The sequence below is a fragment of the Ceratina calcarata genome, unplaced genomic scaffold (genome assembly GCF_001652005.2).
Source record: "Ceratina calcarata isolate Rehan_Ccalc_2016 unplaced genomic scaffold, ASM165200v1 scaffold48.2, whole genome shotgun sequence".
Taxonomy (NCBI): domain Eukaryota; kingdom Metazoa; phylum Arthropoda; class Insecta; order Hymenoptera; family Apidae; genus Ceratina; species Ceratina calcarata.
Genome location: NW_017172225.1, coordinates 2,184,164 through 2,211,859, shown reverse-complemented (window position 1 = coordinate 2,211,859; position 27,696 = coordinate 2,184,164). Strand labels below are relative to the sequence as shown.

Below are 27,696 nucleotides of genomic sequence, written 5' to 3'. Positions count from 1 at the left end.
ACCCTAGTCAGTCTGCTATCGAGCAATCCTCGTTGCCATGGGGATAATCTCGAAAGGCCTCTCTCTCTCTCTCTCTCTCTCTCTCTCTCTCTCTCTCTCTCTCTGTCGCTCCTTGAAGTAGCACGCAAAATCCAGCCTTTCCAAAGCCGTTTTTCACGGAAACGGCCACCATTCTTCCGGGTCGGTTTGGGAAGCTCGTTGCATCCCTTGTTTTTCGTTCTAAATGAGAATTGCCTTTCCCGTTTTCCATTCTTTACCCCCGATACGTAAAAGTCCACACGAGGTTTTGCCAGGGATCTGTTAAATCGCGAGATGGACTGGTCCTTTAAAATAATTATATTAAATCGACTCCCGAAGCTTTTGGAATTTCAAACGGGCACCCCCGAGGCTCTCGAACATTTTCTAAGTGTTTATGTTCTGAAGATGTTTGAAATTCTTCTCGGCGCGCATTCGAAGTTCCTTACCCTTGGCCCAGCGGAGTCCTTAGACGAGTTCCGCATGCAGATTCGTAGCTTTCGTTCTCGAGTACAATGAAGTGTCGTTCGGTCGAGGTGTCTCGCGACTCGTCGCAGGAGTCGTAGGATCGTGCTCCGCTAGTTGGCTATACGGGCCCTCGCCGCCTCCGCTCCACAAGTGGAATCGATGGCAGACACGTGGTACTCGACTCTCCTCGCTCCAGCCACCCTCTCTCACCATTCTAGTTCCTTTTGTCGCGTCGCAGGCGACAGCCTCGAGGTCCGTCAAGGCCGACCTAAAAACTCCCGACTCGACCCTCACTTCCCGAAATCGATTCTCGATCCTTGCCATTTTCATTGAATCAATGCAGAGTAAAGGGTAAATCAGTGACGAGTGTCGTTCGAGGTAAAAGTCGGTAGTTCATTTTAATAAACAAATTTTTGTGTCTCGTCGATTTCGTATTTTAAGAAACTAAAATTCAGTCTTCTTTCAAATAAATCCAAACCGAGCAGTGCTAACGGCAAACTATTAATTTCCATTGGTAACGCGAGTTCGTTTCGCAGATTCGTGATTTATGATTCGACGATATTTCCCAGCTCAATTCTTCTGGACTGGCACTGCGTCTTCTATTTTACCGCGCCATTCGCGGAATTACTTCCTTCCTTTCTAAAACGCCTCTGCCTGGCTATTCCGGTTTTTTCCCAGCTGGCACACGCGTGTTCTCTGTTATTCGGCTGCCTGCATCCGGCCGGCGGTCCTTTGGGAAACGGGAATGCAAAGGAGAGACCCGGGAGCATTCTCTTGGCTCGCGAAAGCAATCCCACGTTATGGAACCTTTCGAGGCTTTTCCCTTGCGAAACACCCCGACGACCGCAGTGCCTTAAATTCACTTCGCCTTCAATTACCTGATTAGAAATTGGGCTTTCTTCAGTTTCCACTCACCTTCCTTCATTTTCTCCTTCTCTTTACTATATTTCTAATAAAATGTGTAAGGAAAAATATAAATGCATGCACAGCAATCTAGTCCTATGCATATTTGCAAAAATATATAAAATAATTGTTTGACTTTGCGAATTAAAAGTTTCCATAAGCTCCCGTGTTAAAAATAAGAATTTTCTAATGCATTTTTTTAAACAATTTTCACGGAAACCCTGTATGTTCTTTACGGAAAATGAAAGTTTGAAACTTTAACTATTATTTAGTTCAACTTGTATTAAAATCGTATGTTTTGCAAATGTTATCGAGCTACCTTAAAAATAAGAACGCTCGGCGATCGATGTAGTGACATTTCAATAACCGAACGATATTCCGAGTCTTTCCTCGGTGCACTTCAGTTATTCAGAGTCTACCGCCGGTTCTGCATTACGGCCACAGACGCGGCTCGAATAATGAATAATTCAAGTCGTTTTCGGAATCGAAGATCTTCGCCGTCCAATTAAGTGATTGAATTAATCAGGCGAACGCATCCGATCAAACGACTTCCGTATATCTCTCTTTCTTTTTTCTTTTTTAATTGAGGCTTATACACAGCGAGGAAACATTGATTAAACGCGACCTTCGCGGCGTGAGGGATTAAATTTGATACGTTCTCTTTCCGTTTTATTCTCCTCTTTTCCGACGTCAATGCTTCCGAGTCCATATGGTCGTTGCGCGTGCAGTCAGTCACGGCTTCAACTTTTATGGGAAACAGCTGCGAGCGTGCAATCTGTGCCACGATTCGGATTACAGATGAACAGTTTATGGCAATTGCATGGCGTGAAACGGGAAGTGGAAATGTTTCGGTGATTCTTAGCTTTTTGAAAGGAACTTTTATGGAACGTTTCTGGGGATTCGATAAGAATTATTGTTTCAGATAAATCATTTAAGATAAAAGACAAATTATTTAATATAAAATAAAACCATGATCTCGCGTTCGGTATTTCTACAACATATTTCCTACATCGTTTGCACACAGTAAATACGACAAAATTGGAATATATATTTGAAAATGCGTTTCACGTTCGATCTCAACTCTCGGTGTCGTCCGCGTCGGCAGTAGACGCCCGGTCTTCTCCATCGTCGGTCAGGGATTTGGTGGTACTTGTCTCGGTTCGTGTGGTCTCCTGGAACGTGAGGTCGAAATCGTCCGGGAAAAGAGACCGGTACGCGATGAAGTCTTCCTGTTTGCAATAGTTCGTGAAGAAGGTCAGATAATTGGCCTCCTCCTCGGTCGGCTCGGGCGGCGGCGGTTTCGCCTTCGCTCGCTGAAACCGCGGCGTCGAACGCCACATTAAAGGTCGACGCTTCGTCACCGGTGGTTCCATGACACGCTTCAGTGACGCCAGCAGCCGATGCATCAGCTCGAACTGCGATTCGAACAGGTATAGAGTTTTAGTCACTCGGAATTTTCGACGAATATCCTTGGTACGAATTGAGAAAGTGTCAGATCGGTGCTCGGGACGTTTCGTCTTTGAATTAATTATAATTTGTGTTCTCATCAGGTAGAATAGTTTTATGAATTGCATAAGAAAAGAGGTTTCGTATATAAATTGAGTGGTTTACCTTTTGAATTAAAAGCTGAGCAATAATTTGAAACTAAATATACTTGGATCCGATGCACTGGTCTAACGCGAAGTAATAATTGAATCATGAGTTTGATCGATCGTCTGACCTTCTTGGCGGCTTCCTCCGTTTCCTTCGTGGCTCTGAGCTCCTGTCTGAATCCTTCCTTTTCACAAAACTGTACCACTTCTGGTGGCAGAGTGTCTAACTGCAGGTTCAAATCCTCGTGGGTCTTCTCGATCCACTTCATCATCGAGAAACTGTCCAAGTTCGCTTCGTTCGGGCCGACGCAACTCTCGTACGCGTCTTCGACGAACACTTGGAGTCTCAATACGCTCTCGGAGCAGACCGCCTCCCGGAACGCTGTGTCCAACAGTTCGTTCGCGTATTCCTCTAAATCGGCCGCTCTAGTTTCCAGCTTTTGTATGTCATCCTAAAACGTGTTTGTTTCATATCTCGTAATTAATACGGATTTTGTCAATGAGATTATTTTGTACATCGCGAGCGTCCTTAATGTTCTGTACATTAAACTTTAACGTGAAAATGTTCGATTAATTTAGAAATTACTGTCAACTCGTTGATAGCACCGGTTATTTCTCCGACTTCCAGTTTGATCTGTTCCTCGGCCGTGCGTATCGTCGTTAACATATCGGCCAGTGGCTCTGCCAAAGATTCTAAGTGAATCAACGCGCTCAGGTTCTGCGTTTCCAGTGCTCTGAATACAAGAATCAGATCTTGCGGGTCCTTGAAGTATAATTCTGTCGGGCCTGCGTCGAGAATGTCCTGCTCGAACAAATCTGAGGAGAGTAACAATTTATAAATTGAAATTTCCGAAGATCATGTCTAGAAATAATTATCCTGACTCTTTCCGTATTTAAAAATTTGATACGATCTGTTGGCAACTTGATATCGTAAAATGAAGTGGCACTCCTGGCAAAGAAAAATATGTTCTCTAAATGTTTAGGAGAAATTCTAAAAAGTAAAATCGTCGCTGTTCGTAGATAGCAAAACTGTGACAGTGTAGGAGGGAATCACCTATCAGAGTGTCGAGGGAGGCAACTTCATCTAGCATTCGGTATCGACCGAACAGGTCGTCCGCATTTCCGTGAATAATGCTCTCCCCGGACTCGCTACGGTGGATCCAGTCGTGTTTCTCGCGCCATGCTATCGGCGACACCTGATAGAGGAACCTCTGGCACATTTTCACCATCCTCCAACTCTCCTCCCAATGATAAACGTCCAGTCTGACTTTGCCGAACTCCTTCGAGAGCTGGTTCCTCGTTTCGGTCACCTCCCTCGTCAGTTTCACCTCGTCGTCGGCTTTGTTGAGGACGTTCATGCTTTCCTCGTGGTCCTTCGACAGGAATTCCTCGAAGCCGCTCACGTATTGTCGGTATCGACGCTGTCAATTTTCACGTCCCGTGAATACGTTTCAATCGAATCGAAGTACGATAAGCTGAGTTGCAGCAAGTCTCTGTAACTGCGTAGAACAAATACGAACCTTGATGTCGTCTAGCCTCCTCTGCTCTTCGACGAACTGTTGGTCTATGCGAATGCAGTCGTCGGTCTGTTGACCGGCCAACAGCCGAGCCTTGAAGATCTGCCGATTGTCCTCGACGTAATCGAGCACGCAGAACTTCTCTTTGACCATGCGGCTGTCCAACTGGGAGAAGAACTGCGGATCCACGTCGGTGATGGCCATCGCTTCGTCCAGCTTCTTGTGCTTCTTCGCCTCCAACGCCTCGATGTCCACGTCCACCTTGGCAAAAGGAACATAATCGTTCTAATCTCAAGTAAGCAACCCTTCTGAAATCGAACAATTTTTTCTAAGTTCAGTCGTAGCGGTTCGTTCCGATTCCGTAATTATTATTTGTCTTTCGAGTTCGCGATTGAACACAGTTTCGAGTTTGTCTTTCGTTATTCAGTCAAATGAGATCGTAGCGCTTACACGAAGCGATCGTAGGAGACTGTGGCTGCCCGTAGCCTTTAGTACTCCCATCCTTTTCTCCTTGTCCGTGGTACGTTTCTTCGCTCGCCAGTATTGGGAGTAAGAGAACATTAAAGAGCAAGGTGGGTAAATGAACGGCGACTGCTCTTGGAGAACATCTCTAGCTTTTCCCAGATGTTCGTGACCCTTCGTGAAATAATACTGCGTTCTGCCATGAAAATTAAAAGTTCGATATCCTCTCGTAATCACTTATATAAATGGTTCGCCATAAAAGAGTACAAATCTTAATATTTATTTCTCATTTTAAATTCTGTTTAGTTATTTCTATCTATTTATTTAAATTAATTTCGATCGTTTCATAAACTTAAGGTAGCTCGCTATTTCGGTAACTTATCAAGGAAGGGCCCTACAATGGGCTTATTTTAAAATAAGAATATGAAGTGAAAATTTCATTATTAAATGTATATTATCATTTCCACATTCATATATTTTAATAAATAAATGGTTCGCCATAAAAGAGTACAAATCTTAATATTTATTTCTCATTTTAAATTCTGTTTAGTTATTTCTATCTATTTATTTAAATTAATTTCGATCGTTTCATAAACTTAAGGTAGCTCGCTATTTCGGTAACTTATCAAGGAAGGGCCCTACAATGGCCCTTTAAAATAAGAATATATAGTGAAAATTTCATTATTAACTGTATATTATCATTTCCACATTCTCAATAAATTTCACTTAGAAAATACCTAAAGAAATTGTTCCGCGGTTTTCTGGCAGTCATCGTCTTGCTTCGGCCGACGTTCCGCGGCCGGGCGGCTTTCGGCGTCGGATCGGTCATCCTCCCGTAATTCAGCTCGTGCTTTATTCAAACTGTCCGCTTTTCACCTGTCGGCCATTCACCTGCGTGGATGAAGAAAAGCTCGGTCCCCCTCATCGCGTTGGCAAAGGGGCGACGTCGTCGGCTCGCATTCGATTGAAAATTTTATCTCGGAGCGTCTGCGAGAGAGTTTGAAGTTGGCGGTGAGCCGATCTGCTGCTGCGTCGAGGCACACGCGGAATTTATTATGAGTGCTTTGATGTTACCGCAATTTCTGAGCAGATAATTTTAATATAAATTACTGCGTGTCGGAGGTAGTATAAATTTTAATGGACCGGATTATGATATTACCGTTCAACAGAAACAGATTATATTATTGATCCGTGCATACTGTGTATTATTGAAAACCTGTAGTTTCTTTAAACTTGTCGATGTATTTGTGTGTTATATATAACAAACGGTGTGCAGATTGAGAAATTACTTACAATTCTTGAGGCAGCTCCTTTTGCCAGCGATGATGTTTCTACGTTTAAGAAATTGTTTAAATAAAGAGGAATGGGTGAAGTTCGATAACCTGGCAGCTTTTTCTTAGCTGTCACCACGTTCTCAGGGTTTTAGACGTTGAGTTCAGCCGTCGTCAAGTCAAATTGTTTGGCATGCGCGAAGTGCGTATTTCTGAAGTCTAATTGTAAGAGTACTTATTCTTATTCCTCGAATCGTTCAGTATCAATTAGGTATTTGCTAGAGCCGACATAGTTTCGTTCTATTCCCGAAAGTAATCATTGTTAATATATTATGTTTCAATTAGTTTTATCAATTTCTTCGTTCATCTACCTTTGAACTTTCTTTATCGATCCTTTTTCAGGTTTCTGTTGCGAAGTAGATTTTATGAATTTCCTTGAAGTCGTATTATTTGTAGTTTAGAATTATAATTATTTTTTAGTTGTTAATTTTTCACTAATACGTAAAATCGATTACGTTAATTATTATTAATATCTTCTCGTGTACATTTGCAGATTCGCTGTCATCAGCATCATCGTTGAATACGTCAGATGCGAAATAAACTGTTTTATAAGTGCATGTACCATTTAAGTAATTTTTGTATATTATTGTACATATGAATTTTATTAAATAAATAAGTTATTTAAACTCAATTGCAAATCTCTTATTATTTCCCCTGATCTCTTATCCAAATCCTACTCCGTTGTTTTCAATTAAAATGATCAGAACCGTACATGACGGCATCAGCAGAAATTAGTGCCACCTCCTATGTCCTCATATTCTTCTGATATAAAGTCCAATTCTTGAGAAAAATTTTGAATCTGAGAATTCTTGGAAATGACGTCATCATCGGAAATTAGTGCTACCTCCTATACTGTCATATTCTCCTAATACAAAGTCTGATTTTCGAGAAAAATTTTGTCCAGTGAGTTAAGAACCTTTACTGCAGTAGCGTTCATCAATCACGATGGAGGATTGTTATCATGTTCTCCTAATACATAGTCTGATTTTGGAGAAAAATTTTCTCTCCGAGAATTCTTGGAAGTGACGTCATCACAAAGAGTTAATGCTACCTCCTATGCTATCATATTCTCCTGATACAAAGCCTGATTTTAGAGAATATTTTGGCCAAAATCTTGCTTTGTAATAGGAGAACATAAGATGGTAGGAGGTATCGCTAACTACTGTTGATGAAGTCACTTTCAAGAATTCTCGCTGGACAAAATTTTTCTCTAAAATCAGGCTTTGTATCAGGAGAATATGATAGCATAGGAGGTAGCATTAACTCTTCGTGATGACGTCACTTCCGAGAATTCTCGGAGAAGAAAATTTTCTCCAAAAATCAGACTATGTATTAGGAGAACATGATAGCATAGGAGGTAGCACTAACTACTTGCGATGACGTCATTTCCAAGAATTTCTTAAATTTCTATTCTATTTTATTTCTACTTGTATTAAATGAAGATATTAGGAGAAGGGTTTGGATGCTGGGAGAATTAAAGGTAAGTAACGAGACGTTTGAATTTTATTAAAACTATTTCTTTATTAATTAAAATTCATGAAATATACAACAATTTACAAAGAAGATTGTTTAAGTACTTCAATATGAATTTATCACTATTAATTTTATCACTGACACTGATGTAAGAATTGCAAAGGACTTTCTTCATTATCCTTAGAAGTTTTGAGAGATATCTGGAACAGACGGAAATTTTAAAATCATGTAAGACGAAAACGAGGGAAGGGAAAGTATTGTTACAACTCTAAAAGTAGAATAGATATTGTTAGGAAGCTCGAGAGACTCTTAAACGGATCCTTCTTGAATGTCTCTGAAGTTTCATACAATTCCGAATAGTAAGAACTTGAAAGGCACTTGAATAGATCCTCTCTGAACACGTCTTTAAAGTTTCGGAAAAATCGGAACGCGAGAGAACCAGGTGTAACATTTTTACGAGACTGTAATCATTACCTGCTTCCATCGAGACAAAAAGAAGATGCCTCTCGATTGAAGAGACCATCCAGAGACGGGAGAAGTCATTCAGAGACGAGAGAGATCATCCAGGGACTATTCAATGATAATTTAGAGATTAAGGGGTTATAAAAATGCGCGCAGGTAGAACAGATCGCGATTGGAGTCCACCGGGAGTTTTCTATCAATAAGTCTGACGCATCGCGACCATAAGCTGCTGCCAGTCCATCGGACTGCGAGGTGTTCTATCTACGCGCATCTGAAACGACGGGATCAGGTACAACGATATAATTCAATGAAAACAATAACAAATACATATATTTCTCGAAATATGATACACTTTGACGTTTTGGTGGTCGTGTTTAAACCCTCGCGTGTACTGCATGTTTCCTTGTTCTTCTCATTTTAGTTTCAAATGGATCGGATGTAATTAAACGGACGCGGCGACGTCATCTAAGAACTCTCCCGTTTACGTTGAAATGTTTTTACGTCTTTACCATTTTTTCGTTACCTCGTTTAATCATCGTCGTTAGACCCTAATTAGAGCAAAGCTGTCAGTTGCGCCTACCTGTGTTCTCTACATTTTTCCTCTCTACGATATCTCCCCGTTACAATTATTTCTCGTTTCTAATTTGCGAACTGTACCCGATTATTATTAATCGCCCCCGTTCTTCCACGTTTACATCGGTTAACCGCGTGACCGAGAAGCACACGCCTCACTGTTTTGTCATTGTTTGAAAACTTGAACTCGTGTGCCGAGACCCAAGACCGGCCACTTACAAAGCTACGACGTAAGTTTAATTAATAGCAACTTGTACTAGTAGGTACTTATACAAATATATCGATCATCGAGAAACGTGAACGAGTGTCTCTTCCTTTTCTTTGTCCCCTCGAAATTTTGCGAATTCGATGCAGCGATTCAAAAATAAGACGAACCTTCGTGGTGATCGTACATCATAGGACACCGTCGATTACCGGTTATTTGATTAAAAAGAATTCCTGGCTATTAGACGCGTACGATGCGTCGCGTTTTATGCTCGATGAGTCTCTCAAACGATAGGCACCGTACCAAGAAAAGGAATAGGATCGAACGCGTTTGAGAAATGGAAATAGGGCCGAGCGCGAAGATGCTTGTAACGCGTTCTTACCGGGAACATAACATGTGACACTTTTACTACAGCCACTTTTGTCAAACAAATATCAGAATAGTTCTATCACGTTTCTCACGCGTGGAATTTTCGATAGTGCACCATTACTTCCGTTTAATCGTTCTTCAAACATTTTTATTTCCTGCCTTTCGGTCGAGCAACAGGATTCACCTTTGTTCGCTTCTCATTAATGGACAATCAAAAAGGTCGCTAAGAACTGACAAAGCAATCGTTTAATCGCAAATCTCCCGCGACGCTTCGCGCCGTCTCTATCGCCTTCTACGCAAAAATATCTTTTATATTATATTTATACAACGTGCATAAAATCTCGGCAAAGAAAAGAAAATATATGCATACAATGTAACAATGCGTAAAACAATTTTCTGGATGACGCGCTTCATCATACACGAACTCCTGTCCAGCGATCCTCAGGCAAATGATTCGATCGACCCCATCGATGGATTCTTATGAACGAGAGAATCGACGTAACAAAATTAATGTACATACTTTGGGCGTTTACGAATTTACTTCATTTTCAGTATTTATACTTTACAGAACCTGTGTTCTATACATGTACACAAGTGTAATAATACAATAACTTCGTTCGAAGGAACGAATTTTTTTAGAAAAAACGTTGAACTTGTACTTTCGTAACAGGAGGAATCACTATTTTGAGGGTCGCTGAGTGATTAAAAAATTGGCAACCGTAGAACGCTAGTCGACGCTCGACGAGGTCACAGAAATGAAACAAACGAAAGGGGCATGTACAAAGTTTGGTTTCGTACATACGTACATGTAACATACAAATATGTATACAACTTCGAACGTCATACATCCGTACATCGGTTTTGCATACGATGCATGCGAATCGGAAGCGAGTCTGTCATTGACAAGGCCTTCTATAAAATTAATTTCTTCGTTCACCTCTACAAATATAGATTTATACGTATCTATGTATCCGTAAGCTCTTCGAGAATTCGTGTTGTCAGTGGTCAGACGAAAATCAATCGGGAAATCGTAACAAAATCGTTTCTACACTTCTGTTCGTCAGCCACTGGACGATTGACCGAAAATAGAATGAGACACTGTAACGATATTAAACCAAAGTAGATTCTAACGCAGAGCTTTGAACGATTCGTCAATCATAGATTAATTAATTTTCATTCAAGACTTCGACGAAATCGATAATAGTCATTATTTAATTCAGAATCTCCGAATTATAAAATTTCAGGAACTTATAAACGTGTGTACAGAAATTCAATCACTTCATAAGTAACGCAGTTCTCAATCTCCGAAACGAAATCAATTTAATACGCACATGTTCGAAATTAATTCAAGCTTGAATTCGTACAACGCTCTCGCTACTTATTGCCGTCCTTTTAATGATAATCAACAACTAGGCGTTTAATATAAAAAAATCTGAAACGCATATACACGTGGTTTTAATGCCGAATTCAGTAACGCCGGGAAAAATGCTAAAAAACGTGTGTATGTGTCCTTTGTGTCTGTGTATATTTAATAATTATACTCGATTATTGTCAGTGAGCGTTGCAACGAGCAGAATCGCTTATCGTTAACTAGAACGCATCGACGTTTACGCAAAAACATTAGCCGCGCGTGTACGTACATATATATTCTTTTATCCAGCCACGGAAAGTGGTCTCCGCTATTTTTCCAATAGAATTCTCACCGGAGGAAGCAACTACGAACAGAGATATACGCATCGCTTTGTTCCTAAAGGTAATATCCCCATCGCTCGTTTTCGTTTATTACTTTAACAACGATCGTGTATCTCGCGACCGGCACGTTTGCTTCATCGTGGCCTCATTGACAATGGAACGATGTCATCTGAATGATCAATTAAAAAAGTACGAAGTACGTCCCGATATACGAGCTCCCTACAATTTTGATTTATACAATTATAGATTGCGATACGAAATAACTAATGGTAGTACATTTACGGTGGTACTTAGTTAAAAATATTTACAAGGTAACAAGAAATATATACAGGGTGAACCAGGAGTCATGATCAATAGAGATTACTTTGTTATTAGCATTATCAGTTAGATCGAAAATGTGTTTATCAGGTATAGCATAGTTTCAAGAGAGTTTTCTATAATCACGCGAGAGCTCTCTTGGAACCATGCTATACCTGATAAAAACATTTGCGATTGGACAGTTAGTAACAGAATAATCTCTACTGATCACGATTCATAGTTCACCCTGTATATATATATCTCTATGTTTATAAAAAGAAAATAATGCGTGAATCCATTGTTCGACGAGCCACCGATCGTGTCGAAGCGCGACAAATGATAAAGTGACGCTTTCCCGCATCGGGAGCGACCAAATTCCTTCTATCCGTCGCTCAACGAAATGCGATTCATCATCGTCATCGAGTGGCATACGACCGAGCGCCGTAGATCAACGAAACGAGACGTTATACAGAGACAGAAAGAACGGTACGAGAGAAGTATGAACAGAGAGATAGAGAGAGACAGAGAGTGAGAGAGAGAGAGAGAGAGAGAAAGAGAGATTGAGGATAGATCGTAGACGTTATGAAAAAGAAAAGAAGCACTTGATCTTCTACCTTACTCGATAGAAACAACTAGAATCACTTGTATGTGTATGTGTGTTTGTGTGTATCTGTACCATCACCACTTGTGGGATACGCTACGGTAATTAAACGTTTCTTAGAGAACTAGGATCCTAGTCCGTGCGCAGAAAAGCGTCGTTCTCCGAACTTATTATTTTCTCTTCTCTAATTTTATCCACCTTTCTACGCCCAACGTACCGTCCGATCACGGATACTTTCAGGATTAGGCAGACACTGTACGTTCCGTACCATAATGGAATGATTTTCAATTGGCAAAATGAATCTTATATTGATTTTATAAAATCAAAAGATCGTTCGCTAATTTACAAATAATATTTGTGAAGAAAACTGGTTCACCCGCTATCGGAATATGAGAACGCGATGAATCCTTTGAAAAGTATTTACACGATCTTATTACAAAACCATATTTAAATACAAATATTAATCAGGATTTCTCGAGGGTGGACCGATCGAAATTAGCAGAGTATCCGCGATTGGACGTGGGGCCGCGTCGTGCAAGAACCGAACTGAATTACTCGGAGCCAGCACGTGACTAACGGTTTAAGGACCGCTCGCGGTTTTCGTTCCCAATTATTTATCATTTATTCGCGCGCATGTCTGCTATAACGTAATATCTTTCGTTGATTACACTGATCAGATGATTTTGGTGCGCGTGCCGAATGTTCGTACACGCTTTTGTTCGAAGATCTCGTTTCCAGCACTTCGACGCTTGTAACGCTGCATCGTAGAGATTCGTTAAATAATTCATCGATTCGAATTACTTTAAAAAAATAAATTCATTTTCCTAGGGTGTTCAACTGGTATCGACACTTTTAAACGTATATTACAGATTCTTACATCGAACGATAAATTGCACCGACACGATTCTTCATATGCGAATTTTTAAGATTACTAGGAAAGAAGCGAATCCTCGAAGTCGAAAGAGAAACAGAATGACTTTCGAAGCTGCGCGACGACGCGATCGATGGAAAGTCTCGATCGAATTGATTGACGTGCCCGGCGCGAAGGAAAAGTTTCATAGATAGGTGTCCGGAGGAGAATACTTACCTGCGCACCCGACAGCGATTCAGATTCGCGTTTTATACATTATTCAATTGGCACGCGCACCGATCATGTCCCGCGTGTATACGTGTATGCGTGTGTCTCTCCGCGTTTTTGCAGTGGTACCCGCTCACCGTGGCGCATCTTATCTACCCGATCAAAAATGGGACATCGGTACGCTGACTCGCTCGACGCTTTGACGATTATTGGAATCGATATCCTATTAGACAAGTCCCAGAATAATGGAATCACTTTAATGTTGACCATCACATTCACGATACCCGAACGGTATCGACGAACTTATGCCGAATGCTCACGCTTTCAAAACGCCTGATCGAAATCACGATGAGTCCTAGCGGTGCCCACGTTTCGAACGTTGAGCGGGCGCCACCGCGTATAGATAAATCGCGAACGCGTTTCTTGTACACGAGGCGTCGATCAAACGTGAAACGTTTCTGAAGGATCGATTTCAATGGAACGGAGATGCCGAACTGTTATCCTCGAATGCTCGATTTTCATCGATCCTCCGCACGCGTCCGAAAGTTTCGTCGACGCCCTTGTTCACGTGTCACGTGACAACCGTTCTTCTTTCTTTCTATCCAGCGTGCAAATCTCGAACTCAAATCACGTTTACGCGTACTTAAAATACGTACACGTGTGCATGCGTACAGGCGCGCACAGAGTCACACTTACAGACAGACGTACACGTACGCACTCCGGTCGTGTACGTAAAACGCGTGTGTATACATACATTATATATAATCTAACTATGCATATATCTATGTACACTTTTCTTTTAAATCAGGGAGTCCATGAATTTTCACGGGGTCCGTGGGAGAGGGAGGAAAGAGGGAACGGGATCGAGAGAAATATGGGGGTACGCGCGTGCGAACGGAACTGAGAAGAGGATGGATGAAATTATTTAAACAGAATGCGTTCTATCCTTTAGGTTCGGGTCCACTGGAATCGAAAGGGGATTCGTCTGGGTTTTACAAATTTCACGGAGAGGGGGTGGTCTTGCGATTCGGCGCGCTTCTTCCTTTCCTTCTTCTTCTCACGTATTCTTTTTTTGTTACTTTTTCTTAATTAATCAATTCTTCTTTCGTCCGGACTGGCGAAGAAGAAAACCTAAGTGCTGCGACTATTGGTGTGTGTGTGGGAGGAGCTGCTGCTGCTGCTGCTGCTGGCACAACGTACGCTCGTGTCTGCATCTTCTTTGATAGCGCGACGAGCCGTTGCCTGTTGCTGCTGGTCGGCGTACTGTTACACGTCCGTGTATTTGCTCAGCTTGTCGCGCAGCAGCATGTTCTCGTTCTTTAACCGGTCCAGCTCCTGCCGCAGGCCCATGTTCTGAAAATCGGAGGACGTGCTCTCGTTCAAAAGGATCGTCGAACAGGCTCTTATTAAACGTAAGTCCTAACAGAGATGATTTTGGGAATGATAGAACGCGACCGAGAAATGATCGTAATTAAGAGAATCTATGACGAGGGATAGGCTTATTCTTAATTTTCTAAGCGTGGGAAGATTTGCTCACTTCTTTCTCGAGGAAGCCGGCCCTGAGAGCGATCTGGTTCTCCTTCATGCGGCGTGCGTCCCGTGATCGTTTCGCTGCCATGTTATTCTTCCTACGACGCGCCCAGTATTTGTCATCTTTCAGGTCATCCGGAACGAACTGCGCGGTCATCGCCGGATCATGGAAAAAAAAGGAACAGGAAATTACGCGACTTCCAATTAGAATCTTGTTCGTCGTCGAGAGAGAACGAACCCGAATGAATATTCTATCGGCACAGGATTCGTCGAGTTAAACGCTGTTAAATACGATTTAATTTAAAATAAGCTATTTTACGCGATGTTACGTGAACGGCGAGTTTCATTTGATGATAGAAGTAAGAGAATGCAAACCTGCTTTCGTGACTTCTTGATCATCGGTTGCGGTTTGAGCTCCTCGTCGGAGAAGGCCCGGGTGCGTGGATCGAAGTCTCGCCCCGATGAGGCCATCGAAAGCGCTATAAGAGACAAGCCATATTGTATTCGTGTCGAGTCCTCGGAATCTGTACGCGCGAAGATGGAATAATCGACAATATTGACGTTAGTCTATGATTTTCATTCTCGCCTACCAAGATTTTTGCTCAGGAGTCGATCCTGAGACTTTGTTAGAAATTTACATACATCACCGCGTATCATTCGTCCCCCGTGTCATTCGTATTTCTAAATTTTCCTTACGGTGACAAACGAATATGATAAAATGATTTTTTTTTTAACAATCCCCCTCCGTAGAAAAATAAAATGACCAAGTTCTTCAGGATGGACCACCGAGATCGACGTATAATTGAGATAAAGAAAAATTAGGACAGGAAATTGGGGACTGAAAGTCGACTTACTGGAATCGGCGGGCGAGGGAGGGTTCATCGTGTCGGGCGAGCAACACTCGCTCGGCGAGGGTGATCTCTCGCGTTTGGTGACCGGTTGGAGTCCGGCCGGTCCTTGGTGCCCGGCCGTCTCCGTGTTGTTCATCTTGTGCAGCTGCCCGCTCTGCATCGTGCCCTGACCGCCGCCGGCCACGCCGTCCACGGGGATACCATTCTCAGATAGAAATTCGTCAAGATCCACGTACTGCAACAAACGGCAGAGAGCACCCTCTCTTTTGGTTTCGTCCTCCTCAGATAAACAATTCTCCTCCTCCGTTACCAACTCCTGCCGTCTTATGCTATTCGATGGTACGAAATGTCATGCGTATTCAGATTCATTAAGAAATTTGGGCAATTTAACGAGATTTATTCGTTTAACTGAATTATTGTGAACACATTTGAAACCATTTATTTAATACAGCATTCACGAAGAGTCATGTGCCCAGACATTAGAATTTTATTGGGTTACCAACTAAATAATTGCGGAGTTCGTCGACAGACTTCTTATTTAAAATCCGCAATCACTTAGTTGCCAATCCAATATTATAGTGATCATGTTCGACCAGGACTCTATATGAAACAGATTGAAGAGGGAAATAAATAGCTCAGGAAATAATATTAATTGAATGAACTCAATGATCAAACTCTGAATTAACAAAAGGGAATCCAAACTCATGGATATTTCGGATCCGCGCATTTGAGTTCCGGATAGTGAGCTTACCGTATCGCGTCTTTGTACATACATGGTTCAATACCTTCAGGTCGGCATCATAGGGCAGAGTTTTGTCCCAGAGGTTCGGGCCGAGGAAGGCGGCCTGCGCTTCCACGTTGCCCCACAGCTCTCCGTCCGCGTCCTTCTTCTCCTCTGGTCCATCTTTGCCTTGTTTCCCTACGAAATCAAATTCGACAACGTTATCATAGCGTCCCAAAACCATTTGAAAATTCGCGACATCTCACGAGCTTCTAATTACGTCTTTAATATCATTCAGAATTTTAACACGTTGACTGTCACGGAATTTTTCACGATTTCGGTCTAAAGAACCAATTTGATTTAATCATGTTATATTATTAAAAACAATAATAATACTTATTTCCTTGTATAAACTTTTTCTTTTTGAATAAACTTTGTATAATTGTATTTTCTGTTTATTTAAGCTAAACCGGATTTTTAATTCTCTTTCCTGAGACCATCTATTCATATTTACACTGTTATGTACAAATATGGCAAGTATTAAAGGGACGAGATAACTCGTAGTAGGCGTCCTGGGCAAGTAAACAACCTACAAGATATCTCATAGTTGGCAGTCAACGTGTTAACAACGTATTTTCTAATTCTGGTTCCTCACAAGAATTCTTTAAATCCGCTGCAGTATCGAGTAAGCGATTCGCTATAACATTTTTTTAGTTTACTTTAATCTCGACCGAGCGAAATTCTCATTTCCGCTCTCAATGAAGAGGCTCTCTTTCATGTTCGTTCTCCTCGACGACCACAGACAGACTTAGAACACGTGACACACTTCCACCGCCGGAGTTCTTTGCAACTTTTTCCGTGGACGAGGCGATGACGCGACACGAAGCGGTGTCGGAAACGGTGTGGCCGTCAGAAATTGCTTCGTGGAAGAAAAGAAAAAGGGAGGAGAGGACCGTGATCAGTCGGTGGCCTTGGAGATGCTCCTCCAAAAATAGTGAGCCAACCCGACGGCTATCTACTCTCTGTTTCTTCGCGTTCCTTCCGCGTTTAATTTCCACCTCGGCTGCCACGGCTCTCCTCGAGTTCAAAAATTCAATTCAATTTCGCATTCATCGATACAAGCATTTTAGATCAGAGGAATTACACGAACGACCAAAACTCGTTAAAAAGAAGAACAAAGTATTCATTTATATTTCTAATTTTATTGTTAGATTCATAATTCGCTGATTTCCATAGCACAACGTCATTTGTGACACGAAACATGACTTGCCCGAGTCGAAACTATCTAAAATATGATAGAAACGTTTTAAAACGCAATTCTGATCGCCAATTTCGATCACAAATAAAAACGAACGACTCTGTAGGACACAGGAGCCTTGAATTCGATCGGTCGTACCAATGCCTAGTCCCTAGGCTACTGGAAATTCTTTGAAACGAGTGAAAGAAGCTTTCACTTTAATATATCATTGCTTATCATTGATCGATATCATTTTCCTCATTTTGTCATAGAAATTTATCGAATACTATTTGTTAAGTTTAAAATCTCTGCTCTCTATCTACGGATCTTATTAATATATGATTTACAACTCTCATTTACGATGGGAACAGGTAATGAAAAGGATTATGGATCGTTCTCAAGCCTCGGGATTAGACAGAGAACGGTTTTACTATTTTTCCCATCCTTTTTCCAATGGGTGAACGCGACAAAACCACGTCCAATGGTTATTATCATGATGGCAGACCGCGTGTCGACGAGGTCGTGCCGCTACTGCACACCGTTTGATAGATTTCGACGAAACACGATTTTAATATTCATACTCGGTGTGCTAGTCACTCCCCTGATTATCGTTAACTACGATTCCAGTAACCGCGATTAATTCATATCTCACGGCGATGGATAATATCTGTCGTAATAGGTAATATCAATAGCAATGAATCACACTTCCAATAGAAATGCATATAAATATGCATTGCAATAAATCATATCCCTAACTGTAATGGAGAACGTCCGAACTCTTTTAATAGAGGAGTGACGATTTTTCGATTATCAAGATTCGCACCGTCATTGGCTCATGTTCTATCATTATCAGGCAGTCGATTTTTATTCATCGTACAGTTTTAAAAAATGGAAATATCCTTGGATTTTAAAAATCGTGTAAGTGACACTAGTTCCAGTTTTATACACGTTTCTCACAGAAATCAAGGAGCTAATGATCAGACTCATTAGACAGATGGAATACTAGTGAACGTTTGAAGAAGAAATTTAACGAAGCAAATTTTTGATCGAAGTAGAAGCATATTTACTGCGTCAGTATTAATTCAATCTGAAACATTTTTTCACTATCTTATCTCGCATTTCCATAGCATACAGTATTGCCCAAAAGTTTGTACGAGTAGAATTAACAGTAAGAAGGATGATGTACTTCTCATAATAATGTATTTAACATTCGAAATATAATCTAACTTAATGTTATGGTCTACCCTATGGTAAATCTACCCTATGTAATGTAATGTTAAGGTAAATGTTAAAATCTGACAAAATGGCAGATTTTTAAAGAAGTTGTTCGATTTCTCCTTAAAAAAATTGTCGATTTTTCGATAAAATTACAGTTTTCACCCAATCACGAATATCCTAGATCATTCAGCAATAAAACATGTCTAGAACACTGTTAAAATTTCAAATCAATCGGATAATTGGTGTTTGAGTTATAGTGTCAGCAAATTTGAGACATACCATTTCTAGAAAAACCAGTTCAATGTACTAACTATTACATTATTACTTACATTATATTAATACTATTAGAAGGCGAAAACTAGTTGAGATCTGACCTTGAAATTTTAGTATGATATTTTATATAAACTTTCGAAAAATACAAAAAAATAATTCGATTTTCTTTAAATTTCACACTGTTGAGGCCCCTTAATGTAGAACGATTGGAGGGCGGGTAACGTAATAAATAATAATTATACACATAGTGCCCTGTGCTTCCTGCTTCGAACCGATCAGGATGCTTTTTAAACGCCTAATAACGATATACGGAGACGCGTTTCTCCGTGGTCACCGGTTAAACAACTAAACAACGACAGCTCGCAATTTGGTTCAAGGCTGCTGGTCGTCGCCAACTCTGCGGAACTAATCTCGCGTTGCGTGGCCTGAGCCTGGCCTGGAACACGAGCAACAGGCTCGGCGAACGGTGGAAGGACGAATGGAAGAACGAAGAGGAGCAATGATACGCGGGGGGAACCGACTGCGAGGAATGCCAGTCTCAAAGAGTGACAGTAATGAGTGAAACTGTAAATCGGATTGATTGAGAATAATTGGAGAAATGATACGAATCGGATCTTATCGCTGTGACAGAGGATTATGATGTGGCAAGAATATACCACGATGAGAATTAATATACGAAGAATCTCGTATTGATTATGAAATATAAAAGTCGTGATTCAAACTATTACTTGTGTACCTTTTTAACCCTCGTCTGCTTTTACTTCCTCGACTTGCGCTTCTCTGCAAGCATTGAAAAGCACGTAATTCATATGGTAAAACGTTCTTCTGAAACTTCCATATAGAACGTGGAAGGCTAATTAAAAATATGAATAGAGTACGAAGTAACGGAGGACAGAAATGCGGAGTTAATTAACTGGAGAAAGAGGCGAAGTCGCAAAAGGCGATTGGGAATGGAGCTGACCGAGTTCCTATTCCAAGGGACGACGTAACGAAAGCGGAAGCACCGTAAAGGCTTGGGCGTCGAGGAATCCGATCGGTGAGACGGTTTCCGTTTAAGAGAGAACCAGTTCCACCGGTGGCCGACGCAGCCACTTCGTTAAACACTGAGAGCGTGCCTCTAATTACTACGTTCCCTACGTGTTTCCACCGCGCCCCTCCGCGCGGTTTGCCGTCATCCCGATTCCCCGTCCGAGATACACCGACGACGCTGTTTCCTTTACGTAATCGGCGACACGCGAACGTTTTACCTGGCTCAAGTACGCCATAGTGAGTCATCTAGGCATGTCCCGACGGAAGATGAAAAAAGTACTGAGATACGTCGCGCCGATCGAGTAATAAGAAAACTCGTCCAGAAACGTTTGAAAGTGGCCAGGAGACAGAAGATCATCATCGAACCGTTAGATATTATTTATTCGTTAGAACGACAAGAAATAGTCTATTGATGAATGAAATTTTCGTGGGAAACGATTGTTGTTAATCAAGTGCTCGCAATTGCGGCAAGAAAAAAACGGGAAAATTCCGAGTCTCGCTTGATAGATGGAAAACTTTATACACACACTAGATCTTGACTGTATAAGAAATTTGCGTGAAATCGCGAGCGAGTAATTTAATCTGAAACGCGGTAGCACGGTGGTACCTGGAAATTAACTTGACAGGTAATAACTCGCGGGGCCGAATAAAATATCCATTTAGAAGCCGGTCGAGTTTCACGCGGCTGAGACGAACAACGGTTATTGTACGTGGAAAAACCAGTCAGATCGTAGATAAAGACCCACGGTGAAAGGAAATTGAAAATACGGTTTTCATGATTTCCGCTGTTTTATCATGGCTACATATCAATTAAGTAGCTACGGTTTCCTAGCCTCGGTTAGAGTCAAATCGACCTACGGGAGGATGCCTACCTAACGTTACACTTTCATAATCTCCACGCTGATTCGATCTACTATAAAATATCATCTTCTTCAAAGTGTACTCAATGATTAATGTTGAAATTATTTGAGTAAATCGAAGAATTCTGATTTTCAATTATGTATGCGAGAGACATTGATTTAAGGTTGTATGAGCCTGAAGATCTCTGGCAAAAGTTCAAGACATGTAACAAAAAGCTGTGTCCAACATTTTAAGGAATTAACTTTTAGGAAAAATGATGATTACAGAGGAGTAAGGTTTATGATGTTCGACAAGTTCCTCTCAGTCATAAGGAATTTCTAATATTCCAATACATAGTTTTGTCATTTTTGTATTGGACTGTACGTGACCTGCAACTATCTACATGTTTCATAATTTTAATTTTTGCATACTTTTTGTTGTATATCTTAAATAATATCCTCGAAATTTACATTACTTCAACTTTGAAATATTTTTAGATCATGTATTAAGAATTACACAAAATTACAAAATTCTATCATTGTTGTATTCAAGATGTAATAACATTTTTAATAGGCTCGCAAAATTTCTAAAATTATGTACAGCGTTTTATTAATGTAACGTCCAGTAACTATTAAAATTTCAATGCTTTGTCATTTTTTTTTATGTAAGAGTTCATACAACCTTAATAAATATGAACCGTGATGCACGAAAATGATCGTTGCGTCCACGACAGAAATACAGCGAGAAACGAGGACCGAGAGCGTAAGGAGAAACGGACGTTACTAGTCAGACAGCCCGTACACTGTTCTACTGCCCAATCATAATGTTTCACACGTGGGAATTCTATGCCCCAACGAAAAGCCTTTATCTCAATTATTGCACGAATCTTAATTATAATTACGCTTGTACGCTCATTTCTCATTTTTATCAACAGAGATACTGAATGGGACACTGACACTGTTTTTATCGGGGCAATAAAAAAGAGATTGAAACGACACCGTTGTGGAATTATGGACAACGACGAGGGAGTGGCCGTGCTAGACGCCGGCATACTAAGGATAAACAATCGCATTTGTTTGGAGATGGTTTCCCGTGTCCTTGGTACAACGATACTCGGCTATTTCGGACGGTAGATCGAACACGGCGTGAAACTGAAATCCGTGATCAAGGCCTGGCTCGCGATCGGGTTTATATACCCAAGCCGAGAGTGAAACAACTCCTACAGTTCTCCACTGTAAAATGTAATAAAGAAAATGCACGGTTCTCAACAGTTTCATTTTACAGACGCTCCGACTATTAGTGGATCTCATTATTTAGCAAAAATGTCGTTCGTGTCATACAAAATGGATAAGAGAAACGTGTGTCCTTATATATAATTAATTGAATTATAATTATATTTATTAATAGGTATCTCATAATTCAGTCTCATAATTCACTTTGCACGAGTCTAATCTCAAAGCATTCCCTGCATATCACTGCCAATTCATTTATGAAAGAAACAAGAGCAAAGTATAATTTTCCGGAACTGTATAATTGTTTCGTATCCCCCGTTTACAATCGAAATTCTACTAACGCGTATTTACGATCGAGTCGAACGACGTTTACGTAATGAAGTCGTAAATAAAAAGTTGCATTGGGTCGATGAAAGAAAGAGCCGATACAAAATTACATCCGTCGATTTCTCTATCTACTTTGCTTCTATTATTAGAACGCGTATTTTACGTGGTCGAAAATCGCCCAATAACGTACAGAAGACATTTAATTAGATTTGATTTTCTAATCTGTTTTCCACGAAACCGAGCGGTCTATTATGTTCCAATTCTGAGCTAGTAACAATATGTTCATTATTTATAGGATACTGCGAACGCCGCTGAGACATAAGAACCACTTCGCACTTCCTACATCTCCCATCGAGTTTCCTCGTCTACGTAACGACAATCGTAAAAATAGCCCGACACAGACGAGTCGCCGGTAATCATTTCCCTTTTCCATTCCCGGTAGAATCGTCGGCTGCGAGCGAGCGGTAAGCCGTGTCAGTAATTAGAGAAGACCGCGTTAATTGGAGCGTGCTCGAAAAGAGAAAGCATTTTAAAGAAACACGCGCGCGTTCAACGTACGTACGTACGTTCGTACGTACGGTTCTTCCGGCAGTTCGAGGAGATCGTTCACTACACTTTTGCTTTATTGCGTAAGTAATCCAGCGACGCTTTTCCGTGAAACTGAACGTTCATCATGATTTCACCCGATTGATCGTCTTTATTCGTTCCCTGATTTCTTTAGCTTCAGCAACGCGTATCGGTCGATTTATTATTTTATTATTAATCTCGTTAGAAATGATTTCCTACACTGACATCGATTGAAATGCGTTTGGTAACAGCGATTTCTTAAAGCTTTCCATTTTCTACTAATGAGCAAACGAAGCGACGACGATTCGGTCGAGTACACGGCTTATCGACGAACGAGAAAAAGAATTTTAACGTAATGTCTCAACAAGTTTTCGCTATCACCTCTTTTTCAGTGACCTTATTGCCGATATCTTTCGCTCGCATATGTTACTGCGAAAAAGCCGTCCGACGGTTCAACAGACTCGAAGTTAAAAAATATCCAACGCGTTCACTCAGGATCGACCAATCATTTCTGGATTTCATTTCATATTCCTGACGGTAGGTATTGGTGATTAATTAAAATTTTCTTTGCAAAAATGTTCCCAATATGCGGCGCGATGTATACAGGTGCGTTACAAGGACGCAGACGACAATTAAGCTAATACGTGTCTACACATAATAAACCGACGCGTTCCACCTTTTTAGTAAAACTAAACGACCGAGAGATACAAGAAATTCTAGGCAAAGTAACTCCGACTTTTTCCAACGCTAAACTATTTTTACTAACGACTATTTCTTGCCACGTTTGCTGTTGTAACACGACTCAAGATATTATTTTGTCTATAAATTATAATAGTAATCATTGCCATTGTGATTTCTCCAAAATTCGAGTAGAAGCGAATTGGTAGGAAGTGTAAAAGCGAGTACACTGTGAGAACTATCCCGGTTTCGAATGATTGCGAGCTACGAGCTCGTGCATAACGGGTTGAAACGCAGCGAGCCACGAAGACGTCCTTGGCCGCTCCTCTGACAGCCTCCAGACCTCCTGGGAATCGTTTCCGAACCGCCTCGATGCGCACGAACGACGTGCAAACGTACCCCGAGCCTTATCCCGAAGGATTCATCGGTCAACGCGATGAGACACGAAATTAAAAACGTTTTACCAGCGTTTCGAAATTCTGTTAACTCGCTAGAAGTGCACAGAGTCTTGTACGTGAATGATTTTAAGTATTCGGTCGCAGACGGTATTAAAGTGCATCGAAGCAAACGAGTTTAATATGAGAACTGTAACATCTCGTAATAAAACGTCTTCTAACACCGCGTCTCAATTATAGAAGTATGAAGTTCATTAAGGTACGTCTTGATACGTTATTCAAATAGCTACCTTAAGATCGACGTTATTCTACTTCTCCGTATTTCTTATCATTAAAATTATTTTAACGTTTTCACTTATCTCATTATTATTATCGTTATCACTTATCCTACTATTATTATTATTATTATTATTATTATTATTATTATTATTATTATTTCAATATTTTATCCTAATATTCTTATCTATCTTATTACTATTATCATCCTGATGTCTTATTTTATTTTTCGTTATTCTGGTGAACAGAAATGTATTAATTACTGTTGTTTATGTAGCAAAAATGGTTCTACCTGTTAATAAAGTTAAAGTTAAAGTGGTTGGATGATCGAGTGGAATAATTTGCAGGAAACAGTTCGAGACTCAAAGCCAGACAGCTTCTTAGCATTAATCCCACGGCTGCGGAGCTTTCACCCGGCAATAAACGTCCGCCAACGATATTTCAAGGGACACGGAGACCCCCCAATAACGATCACGACGCAGAGGGGGACAGATTTTCTCTTTAAAATCGTTTCATCTCGATCGTTTTTTCACGAAAACCGCCCGGTCTTAAATAGAAAATAATAAACGCGTCGTTAAACCGGCCCGGATTCGAGTTTCTCTCGCGCCTCGTACTCCGTCGTGGAGGGGCGAAAAACCCGAGGCGTGGGGAGGAGAAAGAATTTGGTAAGAACGAAAACTTTCCCTCTGCACACGTCAGCCGACCGTTTCCTGATACGACGAAACGATACTGCGAAACGAGAACAAATACGAACCGATATTATCTCTGAGATACGACGTCTCAATCCTCCAATAGATAAGCCAGACGAAATTTAGTTCCGTTTCACCCTTTGACTAACACCACTTGCGACAAACGTTTGACGTTTATAAAACAAGCAACAATTGCAATTGGAAAAATGGACTTTCTTAAAAGGAAGATCTCCTTATAAGGTCGCTCTGAAACTTTCCCTGCGCTCCCTTATCAATAAGAATTTCACCTGACCGGAGATAAAGGAAACGTTTCACTCCGCGGATGAATGGCGTTGTTCATCGATAAAGAGACACGTTCGGGAACCGAATACATGACCCATTACTTTCTGAGAACGACACTGCACCGCGCATTGCCTGTCTCCCTGTCTCGAGCGGAACAAAAATTTTTGCCCGGCTCGTTTATCAATAAACTCGATCTTAACATGCTTTTACAGTAATCTTTCGCTTTTATTGAATGCTTCGTCTTATACTGCATCTGATATAGGCTGCTTATAATTGGACGTATAATTAAGCCAATTTATGTCGTGATCGAGCATTTCATAAGCACTTAAACATTCTCGTCCACGTTTCTTTTTAACCAACTGCCTGCTTTGGTTGCTGATAAGCAACAAGGCGTTTCACGCGTTACGCGCGCGAGTTCCAGGCACGCAATAACGAAATCGTTTCCGCGAGGAAGGAGAAAGGAACGAGAAAAAAAAAAAGGAAAGATACGAAGCCGGAGGAAAGAGTAAAGAAGAAAGGTCGCGTTTCCTTCTCTTCCTGCCGCGGACCGCCGCTTCCTACTTCTGTCCCACTCTTTCCTTTGGACCGTTCATACGATTTTAATGAACCATATGCGACTACACGATCCTCCCCACCTCGCAGATTTCTCTTTCTTCTATCCGCAATCTGATTTCTTGGCCGCCACACTCGTCGAACGATGCCGAGGGAATGAACATAATCAAATGGCGAAGCGTGACACGGTTTCAGCTTTAAGTGATTTTTAGAATGACAGACTGTGTGATAGTGTCGTCTTTCAAGAAATTACAAGCTACTTCGAATTGCCAATTCCATACTTTTTTAATAATTTTAATATGTATGATAAAATTTCTTCTTCGTGTTCTTCGATCTTTACATTACGCCTTGTCATTAATTAACACGAAACTAGAAATTGATCCAAAGAAACATATGAAGAATCATTAGCGATGAAATGCTTCATAACTTTTGATCGAGGAACATTCAGCGTTAAACGAGGAATAAGTAACGGTGTTCCTTCGGTGGAACAAGGCACGACACACCACCGAGGCCGCCGTGTCGGTGAGACTCCGAGGAGGACATGGCTTGGCCTGGCAGCGCAAGTGAAAGTTGCTCAAACCACTTTCCCCTCGGGCGAGCGAGCGAGCGAGCAAGCGAGCGATCGCGGCAGCCGACTTCAACTTCCGGGCTGACTCCGACCGCAAATGCCAGAGATCCACCGCGTCGGCCCCGAATCGATCGATCCACTCGAGAATAATCATCGTTCCGCGAAAACCTGGCCCCTTCGCGGCCAATGAATTAAGTGCGCGTCAAATCGACGAAAATCGTTCCCACTTACACGGAATTCTGACCAACCGTTAATTCAATTAAAAAAAATAATCTCGCACAATGAATACTAAGCAGTAGTCTTGTGTACTAATTAAAAAGTGAATAAAATCTCCCTACATCAATTTCCTTGTTCATTTTCCAATTCAGTACATTCATTACGCATGTAGTTCAGTCTTATTTATCATTCCGGAACTTACGCACGGAATTTCGTTTTAATTCCGCTGGATGAATAACGTATCTAACGAAACTAAATTACATAATACGTACGTATGAAAAACGATGAATTGTAAGCTACGACTGTAAATTATAATAAAGCGAGAACGAGCTAACAATAAACCGAGAGGGCATGCACAATTAATTGAGCCACGTCTGATTTGCATGCGGAAATTTAAAACTAGGAAACTATTATAGGTTGATCGTAGGACTGGCTCGCAACCGGAAAGGATTTCAACGCGTGTACAACGCGCGATGTAACAGGGCACAGATTCATGCCTGGTGCACACGCTTTTAAATCTTGGCACACAGGTAATATTTAAATATTATGAAAACCGTTTTGTATTATATTGTAATTGAGAGGCTCTATCCATTATTAAATATTCCTTCAGCATGTAAGAGCTTTTGAAACGATTTTAGAGTTGTCCGTTTGAAATTGAATACACAGGCAATGTATTCTGTGCACCGGTGAAAGTAGTTCACGGTGATTTATTAATTTAAAATGATTATCAGATATTTTGATAGATAACGAATGCACGGAAGTGTCGGAAGACTTTTGACCGAACGCGTGCGCATGGTAATTATGAAGGAAATGGTAAAAAATTGAAAGCAGACACGGTCTTCTACTTGCGACGCGATAGAGCGACTAGCTTTCCGCCACGTCGACCGGAATTCATAAAAAAATTAATTTATGTACGCGTTAATGTCCCCGGGGACTGAATTATTACCGCACTAAACCGACGCAAAAAGCGAACGTGCACGCAGATCCGATTTAGGAAAATCTATAAAGAGGAGCGAACAGAGGAGAAAACTCCGGATTATTGGCTGGGAGAAAAGAATTCCGGTTCTGGGAGGACTTTAATAACGCCTGGACTTCGAATGAGTTAAAGATGTATTGGCTACACAATCAGTCCCAAAAGTTTATGTACCTTAGAAAAACGCATTTTCTATAATTAAGA

At 41.0% G+C, this 27,696-nt stretch overlaps 2 protein-coding genes across 10 annotated transcripts in view; both read right to left on the bottom strand.

Annotated features, from left to right (window-relative positions):
• Nucleotides 1-2,316: 2,316 nt before the first annotated feature.
• On the bottom strand, nt 2,317-6,845 carry LOC108627596 (cilia- and flagella-associated protein 100). Its single transcript, XM_018028904.2, has 7 exons — nt 5,695-6,845; nt 4,946-5,153; nt 4,499-4,756; nt 4,033-4,399; nt 3,565-3,794; nt 3,107-3,430; nt 2,317-2,801 (listed from the first exon to the last, which is right to left on the bottom strand). Exons 1-7 carry the CDS (start codon nt 5,784-5,786, stop codon nt 2,463-2,465), a joined length of 1,818 nt encoding a protein of 605 aa, XP_017884393.1. The 5' UTR covers nt 5,787-6,845; the 3' UTR covers nt 2,317-2,462.
• A 1,681-nt stretch (nt 6,846-8,526) lies between these two features.
• LOC108627852 (thyrotroph embryonic factor) overlaps nt 8,527-27,696 on the bottom strand; it is a 53,937-nt gene continuing 34,767 nt past the window's right edge. For 5 of the 9 annotated variants that reach the window (XM_026816002.1, XM_026816007.1, XM_026816003.1 and 2 more), the window contains 5 exons: nt 16,193-16,338; nt 15,423-15,654; nt 14,944-15,047; nt 14,576-14,734; nt 8,527-14,391 (listed from right to left, as the gene is read on the bottom strand). In XM_026816002.1, coding sequence (XP_026671803.1) covers nt 14,305-14,391; nt 14,576-14,734; nt 14,944-15,047; nt 15,423-15,654; nt 16,193-16,338 — 728 coding nt within the window. In that variant the 3' untranslated portion in view covers nt 8,527-14,304. The remainder of the gene's footprint in view (nt 14,392-14,575; nt 14,735-14,943; nt 15,048-15,422; nt 15,655-16,192; nt 16,339-27,696) is intronic. The other 4 variants (XM_026816006.1, XM_018029394.2, XM_026816005.1 and 1 more) reach the window with 3 other exon arrangements.

What these genes read in the sequence shown, in the direction of transcription:
- LOC108627596 (XM_018028904.2), bottom strand. Translation starts at nt 5,786, where the DNA reads ATGACCGATCCGACGCCGAAAGCCGCCCGGCCGCGGAACGTCGGCCGA. An exon ending in CTCCCTCGACACTCTGATAG is followed by an intron (nt 3,795 to 4,032) that starts GTGATTCCCTCC and finishes TACTCTCCTCAG; the next exon opens with ATTTGTTCGAGCAGGACATT. An exon ending in CGGAGGAAGCCGCCAAGAAG is followed by an intron (nt 2,802 to 3,106) that starts GTCAGACGATCG and finishes TTCGAATCGCAG; the next exon opens with TTCGAGCTGATGCATCGGCT.